The 13,153-nt window shown below is 42.0% G+C and overlaps 1 protein-coding gene across 6 annotated transcripts in view; it reads right to left on the bottom strand.

The window, feature by feature from the left end:
- The window catches only part of rapgef2a (Rap guanine nucleotide exchange factor 2a), a 28,428-nt gene extending 17,629 nt beyond the window's left edge, over positions 1–10,799 (bottom strand). For all 6 annotated transcript variants that reach the window (XM_027024015.3, XM_081714381.1, XM_081714379.1 and 3 more), the window contains exons 1-4: positions 10,191–10,799; positions 965–1,035; positions 792–848; positions 40–123 (exon numbers count right to left, since the gene is read on the bottom strand). In XM_027024015.3, coding sequence (XP_026879816.3) covers positions 40–123; positions 792–848; positions 965–1,035; positions 10,191–10,259 — 281 coding nt within the window. In that variant the 5' untranslated portion in view covers positions 10,260–10,799. The remainder of the gene's footprint in view (positions 1–39; positions 124–791; positions 849–964; positions 1,036–10,190) is intronic.
- Between the last annotated feature and the right edge of the window lie 2,354 nt (positions 10,800–13,153).

Here is a 13,153-nt window from a genome sequence, read left to right as displayed (position 1 = left end):
AAAGCAACAGCAAGCACCTACGCAGGAACGCGCTCCCACCTGCTGCGCGGCAGAAACATGGACTCCTTTATAAAGACGGAGCCGGACAACAGGATGTACCAGCACGTGCCGAGGTCATCCGGGCTGCAACACAGAGACAAATGTGACCGTTAGACTGCACAGGCGTGTAGCTGCAACAATAAACCCCACATTTTATGATGCCAAAGGCAAATTTTCTACTTGGACTTTTGGTCTGACAGGGGATAATCTCAGTCTGCTAGGTCAAACCCGTTCCTGCACTACAGCAAATGTATGAGCAACAGAATGGCCCAGAGAAGCTTGACAAGCGCATAAGCAGAGCAGAACCCTGAACCCCCCCCCCCCCCCCAAAATATGATCACCATCTCCTGTGGTTCACCCCCTGCCGCCAGACCGCCAGACCTTTCCCAGGTCGACAACCCCGGGTGGTCCTCCTGCTTGCTCTCTCTTGGATGAAACAGCTGCTGAGAGTTCGAGATCAGGGGTTTCAGGATGATTGCATGCCGCAGCGCTTTTGGGGAAACTGGACTTGCAGGAACAGCTCGAATACTGTCACTTCTGCTTTAATGTCCTGACTCAGCGTGACAAGACCAGAGTGGGGTTGGTTTTACTAAAGCACAGCAAGTTGTATGTGTGTGCATGTGAGTGAGAGAGACAGATTAACAGAAAAGGCATGTACAAATGCACAAAGACATGTCCAAATCATTTGACACCTATCTCTAGTTGTCTGACTTAGATTAGAGCTCAAGTGCACGAGTGTGTTTTATACTCACTAGTACAAAACCTCATTGGCATCGTGCTGTTCATACCGAACTGATTCACACATCAACCTGGAAGAAAGAAAAACAGTCAGCACAGATGCTCATGCACCAAAGTGCAAGGTGTTTACTCAGTGATCACATGTGGACAGTGATCACTCATGTGACCTGGACGTGAGGTAAAATACCTGAGCTGGTGCTCTCTCAGATTTGACAGTGCTTCCATGCCATGCAGATAGGAGTATACTATTTGTAGGTCCTGCACAACACAGACACATTACATTACAACACACAAACAAATGCTTTTTGTACAGCCCACAAACTCCTTCAGTGAGTTCCCACAGTCATAAACTGAATGAATAAATGAATGAAGCACCTGTGTGCACTTAAACAATGATGTAATCATAGTAATGACAAGGCCTGTAATGATCCCGACAAATATGTTCACTGAAACACTTCTGCAGTTGCAGCCATCTACCAGCAAGGGGTGCCACTCCCATTTCTGTATACATTTCAGCTCTGCTGAGAACCCTCTTCTCTCCTGTTTCCAAACTACATCCAAACACAGGCAGCCCGGTCTGCGTGACGCAGTGCACTCTGCATCAATGGTTAATGAGAAAGGCATGTTTGCAAATGCCAGACCGCGCCTCCGTCCCCCACCCCACTCCACCCCTTCCCTCCGCCTCTCCGCTCTGTTTCCTGATCTCGATTTGCTGGGCTGCTCTGTCTCAAGTCTTTGCGGCTTCTCTGCTTACAGTGAAACGGGAGCGGCTGGCTGTGCCTGGGCTAGCACTGCTAAGCAGAACTTGGCCTTTCCCTTCTTTCTTTCTTTTTTAGAAAGTGAAGTGAAATAGCAATGGGGCCTTGTATGAATCAGAAACCAAGCGCTGAAAATGGAACCTCTCGCCACCATGGAGAGGCCGCAGGTTTTTCTTCGTTTTCTTATAATGGGGAAGCTGGGTGGCAGAGAGAGACCATGGCCCAAAATAAAGCTCCATATTCATGCACGTGTGGCCAGTGCAAACACGCTCAGACACTCACTCTCTCACACACACACACTCTTCCGCTCCCTCCTCTCTCCTTCACACACACACACACACACACTCCAACAATAACACACACATCTCTTTCTGCGTCTCCCTCTCCTTCTCTACACACACAAACACACTCTCTGCATCTCTCCCTCACACACACGTCACAAAGTTCTGTAATTTGCAATTTTCCAGTGTTGAGTCAGCACTGTGTAAGTGCAGTCTACCATCTATGTTACAAGATTTCTGAGCTACTTTAACTGTTGAGCTCAATTACAGCATACTCAACTCTTCCAGACATTCCTATTCCACCACAGTAGGCTCCTCTTCTGTTTTAGCTCAAGTAGTCAGCTGCTGAAGTACACCAACATGTTTACATCATTCTGTCCACCACTGTGCATGTACCTTAACAATGCAAACAGTCATAGTGTACATCAACTAATACGAATCATCCAATTGTAATAAGTCAGAGGCAGCGTGAGACAGGATGCGATATGTGGATATGAGCGAGGTGGGCGTTTATTTCTGCTCCAGGGACTTGCACTCGGCCACGCCTGCCTGGCCTGCCTACAGCTGCTGGACCACCGTCCACCCATCCACCCACTCTAACAGTAAGCATCAGTGATGGACAAGGACCTTCAGGGCCGGAACTCATAACATTGCAGAAGAGGAAGATAGGACCACTGCAATGCTGAAACTTTACTGCTGGACACAGTAATATGGCATCTTAAAGAAACACTCCAGTGATATTTCAACCTAATCTCATCCACTACATCCGTAGCACAGTCCATGGCATTCTGGTGCATTTCTGTAGACTTCCTCTCTGTGAGAGAAGTCTACAGGTAGTTCAAAGAAAAGATCAATGTATGAGCTCTCAATTAAAAAGTGCATGAATTATAACCCTTCCACCCCCTGAGACTGGTGCAATTCACTCATCAAACGAATGCGATGTCGCGTGTCATATGTGCCCCTAAGGTTGACTTCCACTTGGAGAACCTGGCAGTGGATCCCGCAGATGGTCTAAACCATGCCTCCCATCCAGCAGCCATTTCATGGTATGTGCAAAGCCCCCATTAATTAAAAGCCGCTCCAGCTATAGACAAAAAAGGCTTCTGTTGGAAATGCGCCGTGTAGCAGAACACAAGAAAGTGCTCCCCCCATGGTGGGAGTCCAGGCACATCCGCATGTACTGGTTATTTATGTATTTGTTTATTTATTGGGCATATGCTTCTAGTCTTGTGCGCATGCATGCAAGTGAGCGACACGATTACATTCAACATTCCAGTCCAATGACAAGGCTAGTCTGATGGGTTTTATCAAAGTCAATCAGTGACTTAGTCAAGGACCCCTTGAACGCTGGCGTGCACATCAGATCCTGCACCCAGTTTCTGTTTCTCAGGATCTCCTTCTTAATGAGTCACGAACTAAAGGGTTCTGCAGTATTTACCTTTCGCACCAAGATAAAAATAATGTCTTTAAGAGCACCGCCCTATAGACTAAGGGATCCACTGGTCTTTTTATGAGATAAAAATTAGTATGAGGATGCTTGTCTGAAACTAAGCATTTATCCTAAAATCGATGAAACAGCATGCAATGGTTAATGTCCAGAATGTAACCAATAAAAAGCACGTGCAACTTGAACCAACCAGGACCAAGAGATATACAAACTGAAACAAACTGTGTTCTTTGTTAGAACATAATATTTGCACAGATTTGTCTAGACTTCTGATGGCGTGACTGTGAAAAACACACTCAAATCAAATATATTTTTTTTTAAATAGGAAAGATTAAAGGACTTAAGTGATATTTTGAACTGACACTCAAATGGTCATTAAAAAAGTCCAGTGTACAGAGAGAATCAAGAAAAAAGGGATCTTGCCTACTTTTGACATCCTGTTTTTCAGTCTCTCTCTCCACATTGGTTTGGAAACACCATCCATACTTACTGGTAGCAAAACCAACCACACATACACCTGTACACAGTTTCCCACTTTGTAAAGAATTTGAATTGTGTGTGCTGTGTCCTTGCGTGCATTAAAGTTGAGTCACTTGTAATTAAACTACACCTTAGTCAACACATGCTGTGTGTGACTGTTCGTGTGTACTTTCCGTTCCCCATGGGTAACCACGTGAGTAGTATAGGAACACAGATCTTAAAACCGAGATGAGCTAATGAATGAGCAAATGTTATGCACCACTATGTAAACCAATGGATGGTAATGGTTGTCAAATCATGCCAGTATTTTAATTTAAGAAGTAACATGTCATGCCAGTAGCCTGCAACAGACTATTTTTAACAGCTAGAAATATGGGCTGATGTCCATAAATGCATCCAAATACTGTGTCACTTCACCTGGATCTACTTTGAAGCCAACTATGCCTAATATTTGCTTAATGTTTATTCAATTAACCAAATATCACTCTGTGTCTGATTTCCAGTACTATGTAACTGCCAAAATTGTGTCTGATTTTAGCATTGCACAATATATGAACTGTTATTCATCATCACAACCGTGGCCACTGCAGTAATGATGTCAAAGGAGGCTCCAATATGAAAATGAATCAATCATTTTCTTTTACTGTGTACTGTGAGTATATTGACTAAACCCATGATATTCCTGAAGGGGTTTAGATGGCTGCTGGTGATAGTCCAAAGTATCACCATTTGAGTTTTGAAGTTTCTTCCCCCCTCCCAACCTGGCACAACATAGTGTGTTGTCTGGCTAGTTGGTTTACACAAATGTACATAAACTGCTTTCATTTTAATACATGCATACGATCATTTAATAATAACTAATATTATTATAATTATTATTAATAATAGTAGTAGTAGTAGTAGTAGTTGCAGCAGTAATGCACATCTCTCAAACTCTTTCAAACCAAGCAAAATCAAACAATGCAGTGCACCCCAGTGAGGCCTTCTATACACAGTGATTTAGCTATGGGAGCAGGAAATTACAATGATTCAACCAAAATAAATCCATGCTCTTGCCTCATATTCTAAAACTTAGTGCAACAAGCTTCCCCACTCAAAAGGCATAGTTTTTAGGGTCTTTAATAAAAAAGGGACAAATGGATTGCCCATGTTTGCGTTTTATCAGTAGATTACGTGTTTTCACAAACAGTATTTACAACACATTTACATCCGCCTTCTGAAAGGCTGCCCTTTGCTGTTTGTTCAGGAGCAAATCCAAGTGAAGCTGGCCAGTGATGGTTGTCGTGGTGCAGTGGCAGCTAGCAAAGCATCTGCTGAGAGGTTGTCCAGTATTTTCACTAAGGGTCCATGCTCAGCCAAGCCTACAGTGTTTTTCTTTTTTGGCTCAGTTGTGATGTCTGGTGAGGTGGGGGGGGAGAGAGGACGACGACAAAGTGACTAGAAATAACTTGACCTACAGTGACCAAAAACAGCAGACAGCAAAAACGTACAGGCATCAGGCCAGAAGGCTTGCTGTCGCTAAACATTTAATGGGTTGCACACGTGGGACATGTGTGGCGTGAAATTTTGGCACCTCGGCAGTCAAGGGTAGAGGTCGTGGGTGGGTGGGGATCGTCAGAGTACTGGCTGGATAAGTGAGGGATGGGGACACTATAAGTAATCCCAACCATGGGGAGGTCAAAGGTCAGGATGCCAGAGCGGCGCTCATGCGCTGCCCTAAACGCGGTTTTGACGGCGACTGATGGCAGCAGCTGCCCACCAGAAGAGTGGATAAATTCAGAACAGGACCTTTAACCCCCTGAATCACCCACATTCCAGTAGGCCGCACCAAAAAGGGTAGTCCTGTGCGGGTGGTGTCATTGCCTGGTTGCTGTGGGGAAAGCAGAAATGGCTACTTCTGTCTTTCGACAGAACATTTCAGTGGCAAACACCTTGACTTCCTCACAGACGACTAGTTAGCACAAAATTGGATTTTTGATTTCAACATGCTTTTTGGCTGATGCAGGTTTATAACGATTGTCTGACAACAGAAAGCTTATCCTTCAAATAAGCCCCGGTAATGGGCGGTGTTAGTTCACTTACCATGTGTTTAGACATTCATAACAAATCCAACTCCCCTATTCCGACGGATTTCCTAATGGCATACGTATAAGGATGTGCCTGAGTGCAAAAAAATCAAAAAGTTTCAGTGCCTTTGTTAATAGATTAGGCTTTACAAATGAGACTAAATATGTTTAACAAGGGGCTATTCTGAAACATGATGCATCAGACAACTTATCCAGCAGTTGTGTTACAACTGAGATGTGTAATTGTGTAGTTGTTTTACAACAGAGGTGTGCAGTTGTTTACCCAATGCATGTGAACCCTTGGTTGAGCCCTAACCTAAGGTTTGATCTTGTATGGCTACAATTTGCTTGAACATGAACAAACAATTTCTATCGTAAAACAAACATTTTGCACCACAGCAGAACAGATTTTTGCTTACAAACTACTGACGTGAGAAAACTAATTCCAAGACACAGCCTTTGGGCTTCAGTTGTATTGTGTTATTGGAACACATGTTCCCAATGTTAAAATAGCCCATGTCGTTTATGTTCAGAATGCCCAAGTCTTGGGGCATTGGGGTTTCCAGCCCCTTCCCCTGTGTTTTTCCAATAAGACGCAGAACAGCAGCATAATTTCTATACCACAGTGTGGGGTACAGCCACAATGCTGCCCCAAGCTAGTGGACAACAAAGCAGAGTCTGTCAGCTATAATTCGTACAGGAAAACAAGAAAGTAAAAGCGAAGTTGATGTGACTGCATGATGAACGGCAATGGAAGGTTTTGCATTTGCCTCTATGTGCAGATCAGCACTGACACAGCACTGACGCATCATTACCCAAAGTGGGAGAGAGGAACAGAGACACGAATGTCAGAATAAGAGAAAGTGTTCAGTTCTGGGAAAAGAAGTGCAACCACAGCTGGGTCAGCAGGTGGGGAACCGGTTAAAAGGAATCTTATTCCATCCCTCTCATTTGCCCAAAACACAGGCCTACACACATACATCAGGTGAAAGGGAAGGTAGACCCATTTTCCTTACATTGACAAAAACACAACAACTACAAATAGGCAAGTGTAAACTCACTCCCGATGATTTGGTCACACTGTACTCACGGCAGGTTTAGTGATAACTATTCTCTATAGCATAAACAAAGAACAAAATTCTGCCTGATATTTCAATAGAAGCAACGAGTGCCTTTAATGAGACTGTCAACTCATTTGCAATCTATTAAAACTAATCTGTGAACTATTAAATGCAATTAGAAATTAAATATTACAAGCCGATAATCTATTACTAATGTGTTTTAGATAAATGAACGACCTGGACTTCATCACTGTGAAGGAGCAGGGTTTTTTTTTTTGTTTGTTTGTTTGTTTGTGTGTGTGTCCCAACCCAGTGGACCAGAAGACAACCAGGACATGCTTTCAAGCCATTTGAGTTTTGAAGGACACATCTCTTCGCTGGAGTCTCACAAACAGAAGCACTGCTCATCAACAGGCCAGGCACCACAATAAAAGGGCTTAGCAATGGACACCACCATTAAAACCTCTTCTACCACAACAAATAAGCCTCAAAATGACCTACATGCAAGTAAGTATATTCGAAAGAAAAGTGGTCTGGGTCACTTTCTGCTACTGCTGAGAGGAGCTTGAGTGTCTTTGAATGCTGAACCTTGCTGTTTTAATGCGGAAGTTCTGCTGGCCCTCAACTTTATCTATTCATCTCTCAACATGTTCTTGAAGACCCAAGACTTTTAAGACATGTAAGCGCCATTATTAATATTATTACTAACCTATCAGTTTTTTTTTAAACTTCTGAGATATGAACTTTGACATCTGATTTGTTTTTTCCTTCTAAAAGGTGACTATGTAGACAGAGGAGACATGACCTCTCCCCCCCGATCGACAATCTTAATCACAGCTGTAGGAGGGAGGAAAAGAAAGGCCCCAGAGTTTAAAGCTTCAAGCCATTGTTCTTCAGTGCTTTCTTTCCTTCGTTTGTTTCTTTCCCTGGAGTCTTCAGCACAGCCTGGAGCTCTCTCTCCCCCCATACACACAGAGCCTGGAGCCACCCTCCCCTTCAAACCCACACAGAGCCAACAGCTCTCTCCCCACACACACAGCCCAGAGCACTCCCTCCACACACACACAGCCTGGAGCACTCTCTCCCCATAGACAACTCTCCTCATGCACACACATGCTGCCTGGCATAAACATGCAATGTTTATCCTTGAACAAAGACATACAAGGACACACACACACGCTCATTCTGGCACAAACCTACTCTCACGCTCATACTCACAAACACATGCACATACAGTGCATACATGTGTAAAGAGTGCATGCTTCCTGCAGCTACAAGAGAACATGTTGGATCAGACCCAGAAATTGCACCTGAGCATCATGATGGAAGGAAGAGTACACCCCCCACCCAAAAAAAAATACCCACATGCCTCACTCATTTCTCAGAGTGTGAGAAAGGGCCTCGGTGTTGCTTTCCCCCCCCACACTGTGTGCTGTCACTGGCAGGCGGGTGCCTCTTCAGATGCCTGACCACAGGCCCCCGCGTTCCAGGAGAGAAATGGGTAAGCGAAACCAAAGAACTCAGAATGTAGCCTACAGCGAGACGCTGCAGCTCGGCTCCGTCTTCCTTTGGGCAGGCTATGATACGCAGGTGTAAAAAGCGTGACTCGTGTGGCAAGTTCAAACTCAGAGCATGTTCCATTCAACAGGGGGTGGATCTTCATAGACTAGGCTCTGCTCTGACTAGATATTCTAGCACACATTTTATGTTTGTAGCACAATCTGTCTGCAACAATCTGTCCAACAGTCCATTATCTTGAATCTAGCCTTAATCTAGTCAATCTGGGCCATATTTCCCCAAAGCATTGTATGGTTAAGATGATCATAAATGAGGGAGAGAGAGTTTAGAGTGATAGTCGCTTGACCATCTATCAATGCGCTTTGTGCTACAGTTGCAGGAAACCAGGTCCTGGTTAGTTTCTTGCATGTTTAGAGCTTGTCGCCTTTACTAACAGTCAGTTAATATTTGTGTTTGTGTATTCATATTTGAAAATGCTTGGTAAAAAAATCTGGCATTAAATGAGATCTGGCTGTTTGCACCATAAGGCAGATGTGATTAGGTTCTGATCATTTAACTAAACATGACAGGTCTTAATTTTCTAAGCAGTATCAATTGAAAAAAAAAAATTAAAAATCTTGTTAAATCAACTTTCATACGTGGTCTTAGATCAGATATGCATCTGTTCTGTGATTAGGCAATGCCAGTGAGTAGCCTACGAGTACATCGGAACTCACAGGGCCCATTTCAAATCATGCTTCATGTTTGATGGACAATTTTAACAGTGATCGGATAGTCCATCATCTTGAAACTAAATTCATGTAGGCTTCATTGTACAGGTCACCTATAAATATCCACCATTCCAGTTGCGCTTCATAGAACCCTTAGAATTACCAGCAAGTGTACTGCATTAAACAAAGGCAGTACACAGAACATTCAGGACTGCTCTGACAACCCATTAATAAACTACAGAATTTATTCATATATATGCATGTTGCGTCATCAATTAAAAATCTTTGCAAATACATAACTGTGATATTTAAGACTTATATTTTAGCAGATGCACATAGAGCTTGTTTTCCCATTGCAGTCCACCAAAAGTTAGTACTGCCTGGTTTTTCCACACATTTCAGACATACATACTGTACTCTACATGACTTCGAGACTTCCATAACAGTTTTTCCCCCCTAAAGGTCCCCAGGCCCAATCCAATTTGCAACTCAGATGGAGTTTAAGTGTTGCTTCTGACGAAGCGTGGGAAGTAAAGGAGAGAAAAAAATGTTCTCATTACTTTACGGTGCAATTTGTATAAATGTCAGACCTCCGTCTTAAGTGCCTCCGTCTTAATTATGTTAAGATAACTATCTTAGCTACAGTAGTGGGGAGTAATGAGTCAGCGATGGGAAACTGACTAACCTAAAAGAGATCCCACTCCAGTCCCTGGAAAAAATTCCATTAGCTAGCCAACACTGATATTTCTGTTAAAAGCAATTAACATCGCTGACTAAATTGAAAAACAAAACAAAACGAGAAACGTCTTTTTGACGAACGGTTTGTCGTTTAACATTAGCCACACTTTTGCTGAAGATTTAATGTTACCAGTATTAACGACTAAGTGGACAGTCCGAGTAACGGTAAGATTGTTTAAATTAGCTTGCTAGGGTTAGCTAGCTGAACGCACGAATGAAAAAAATGAACATGGTAAAACAAGCTATGTTACAGGAGCTGTAAGATTCTTTTCTCAGTAACTGAAATTAACCATCGCAGCTGATGAACAGGAAAGAATAACCAAAACCAAGAATAAAATTACATTTTCGTCTTACCTGTTGCGTCCTGTCGGTCGGGTTCTTCATAATCGCGTGTCGAAAACTACTGTCCACGTAAGACGCCATTCTGGATTTTAAAATTGCTAAAACCAGTTGTAGCGAAGAAATTATTCCCTTTACACTTTGAACATTTCTCCAGCTGCACTCGCTACATTAAGCTGAATCGTCATACCAAAACTATACAAGTTTCTCACACGAGGAAAGACTTGCTGTTCAGGCCGGTTTCGGAGCCACGGATTTGAGTTCCTCCCTGGGGCTGGGGGCGATGTCCTGCGGTCAAGCAGTAGCGACTGAACTGTCTTTACCCAGTTGCATATATTTTGACTGGCCTATTCCAAGCACTGACGCTACAGCTTACAGTCGGAAACATAACAGTACAACTGCCCTTTCTGACTCGGGTAACTAGCGGATAGTAGCTCAGCTACCGCGTAGCGAACGAGTCCCGTTTCCCCGCATTGTGCGGTCCGATACGTCTTTCCCAGATAACAAATTCGGCTGCTTATTGTAACTAGCTACTTGTTCCGGGAAAGTTAATCTGTTCAGATAGCCTTCTGATGAAAAATAAAGCCTTCCGTTATACCAAGATAGCGCACTGAGTAACCAGGCGACGAGTGGCGTGAAATCCACTGTATATCGAGTCTGGACTGGTGTCAACGTCGTGATTCATGAGAAGTGCGCTCCCTTCTGGACAGTAATCGAAATTACAGAAACTGGTTAACATTTCATTACTTTTGTTACACGCGCACTCGCTATATAATATAGTGCATTATACGTAGCCTTTAAAAACAATTACACACAAATCTGATATTACAAATCTGATAATACATATGTGACAGCCCTATAATCAAAATAATCACACAAAATCATAAAATCATGATGAAATGTGTGTAGTTCGCTGCAATTTTGATCACCTCTTACAACATAACCCCAGATAATGAAATATTGTAAAATTGCTGTAAAACTACAAATATTAGGATCAGGCCTATTAGGGTTTGGTAAATAATTTAGGAGTAGAGCTACTTATTAGTCAAAGGTGACTGAATCAGTTCATTGTGGGAGGTGTGGAAAAATCTCCTTATCCCACGTAATGTGTGAACTCTCTCTCTCTCTCTCTCTCTCTCTCTCTCTTTCTGTGTGTGTGTGTGGTTTACAGCAATTGGTTCAAAACAATTGGTGTAGTGCTTTAAATGACCAGAAGGTGGGGCGCAAGAACAGTCATTTAAATGCATGTGCGTGTGTGCTTATTTGTGAATTTGAATTTTTAATTTATTGAAAAGATAGATCATCGAGATGCAACATCTCATTTTCAAGGAGGTCCAATAAAACAAAGAGAAGAATGTGGACACATATATGACACAAAAACCCTCACATCACGATACACTATAAATACACAATAGAGATATCTTATTCATCTTCTGCCACACAAACCCCCAACTCACAGCTGTTATGAAAATTCTAGGGACAAACAAAAAAGGATATGCCATATGTCTTAAGGAGTATGGAGATCTACACTGATTTAAAAAAACAGTTTCAAATAGCAGGCACAATTAAAATAAACACATTTGAAAATAAACTGAATGCAATTAAATTGCCCTTGGGATTTGGGCTGCAACGATTAAATGAATTGTACAAGAAACAATGGTGCATTATATATGTACACCTCAAGACAAATATGCATAATTATATAAACGTTAAAAGGACTAAAATAAGTGTCATAGGTATTTTGAGAGATAATGTCAGCATAATCAATAATAGGTAATATCAGCTGGGAAATTGTTGTTTTTCTGTCTTGAAATGGGAAACAATTAACTGAGTGGTACAATGAGCCAACCATCCAACTATATGTTTACTGGATGATAAAATCAATATGGGATTTACAGGAAAGCATTTGCATTGCTGTACGCGTTTTGTGTGTGTGTGTGTGTGTGTGTGTGTATATAAATAAATATCAAATATATGTAATTATTTGTGTCCATGCTGCCATAGACTTTGGCTAAACAATTCCCATTTGTTGTTGTCTGGTTGTCAGCAATGTTAAAGTAATGTGATTTTTTCAGGATGTGTTTCTATTTTTATATTGAGTGGGCCTACTCAGTATATACAGACTCACACATGGTCACACACTTTTGTGCCACTGTTAATAGGAAGGGATGTGATGTGAAAAAGTAGGTTGTGGGAGTTCAGAGTAAGAGAGTCAATCTTCTGGGAACCAGACATCCTCATGAGTATTGTAATGTAAGAAATGTAACTTTTGAGATCCTTTTTGAATTCGTTCGTATATCTACCTGCAGTTTTTAATAAGAAAAAAAAAAATCAAATCCTTTTCCTCCTACGGCTATGGTAAGGGGATAGTATTACAGTGTCACTGGAAGGAAATCATTTTAGAACTCATAGGTAACTGTGTTTTTTTCCTCCATTCCATATGACTGAAACATTTTAAAGGTACTTTCCAGTAATAATATCTATGGTCACGGATGCATAAAAGTGTGTGTGTGTGTGTGTGTGTGTGTGTGTGTGTATGTGTTTGGGAATACATTACATATGAACTGTATGCAACCAGTAACTAGCATCCATTATAACTCTCAACAGAAAACATTTCCATGTATCTAAGTACACATATACACACATACTTTATTACTAACAGAGTCTATTGCACACCCATATGTTCTCATTCTTCTTTTCTCTTTGCTCCTGTAGTCCCTGAAGGAATTGCATGCGACTGTTATGGCTGGTTGGTATATCGGCTTTCATGAATGCCATATTTAATTACAGCAATGATCAAAGGCTTTTCATTTAACTAAATGAAAGATTTGCCGTACAGGCCAGTTTTGGAGACACAGGCTTGAGTTCCTCTAGTTCATTGGGGCTACGGGTAATATCCCAATGTCAAGTAAACTTTTTTTTTTTTGTTTCCTTATACAAGAGCAGCTGAACTCTTTTTATCAGTCATATGTATGCTG

This window comes from Electrophorus electricus, chromosome 5, assembly GCF_041902795.1.
Source record: "Electrophorus electricus isolate QZ-2024a chromosome 5, ASM4190279v1, whole genome shotgun sequence".
NCBI lineage: Eukaryota > Metazoa > Chordata > Actinopteri > Gymnotiformes > Gymnotidae > Electrophorus > Electrophorus electricus.
Note: the sequence above shows the minus strand (reverse complement) of the source record. Positions and strands in the feature narration are given on the sequence as shown.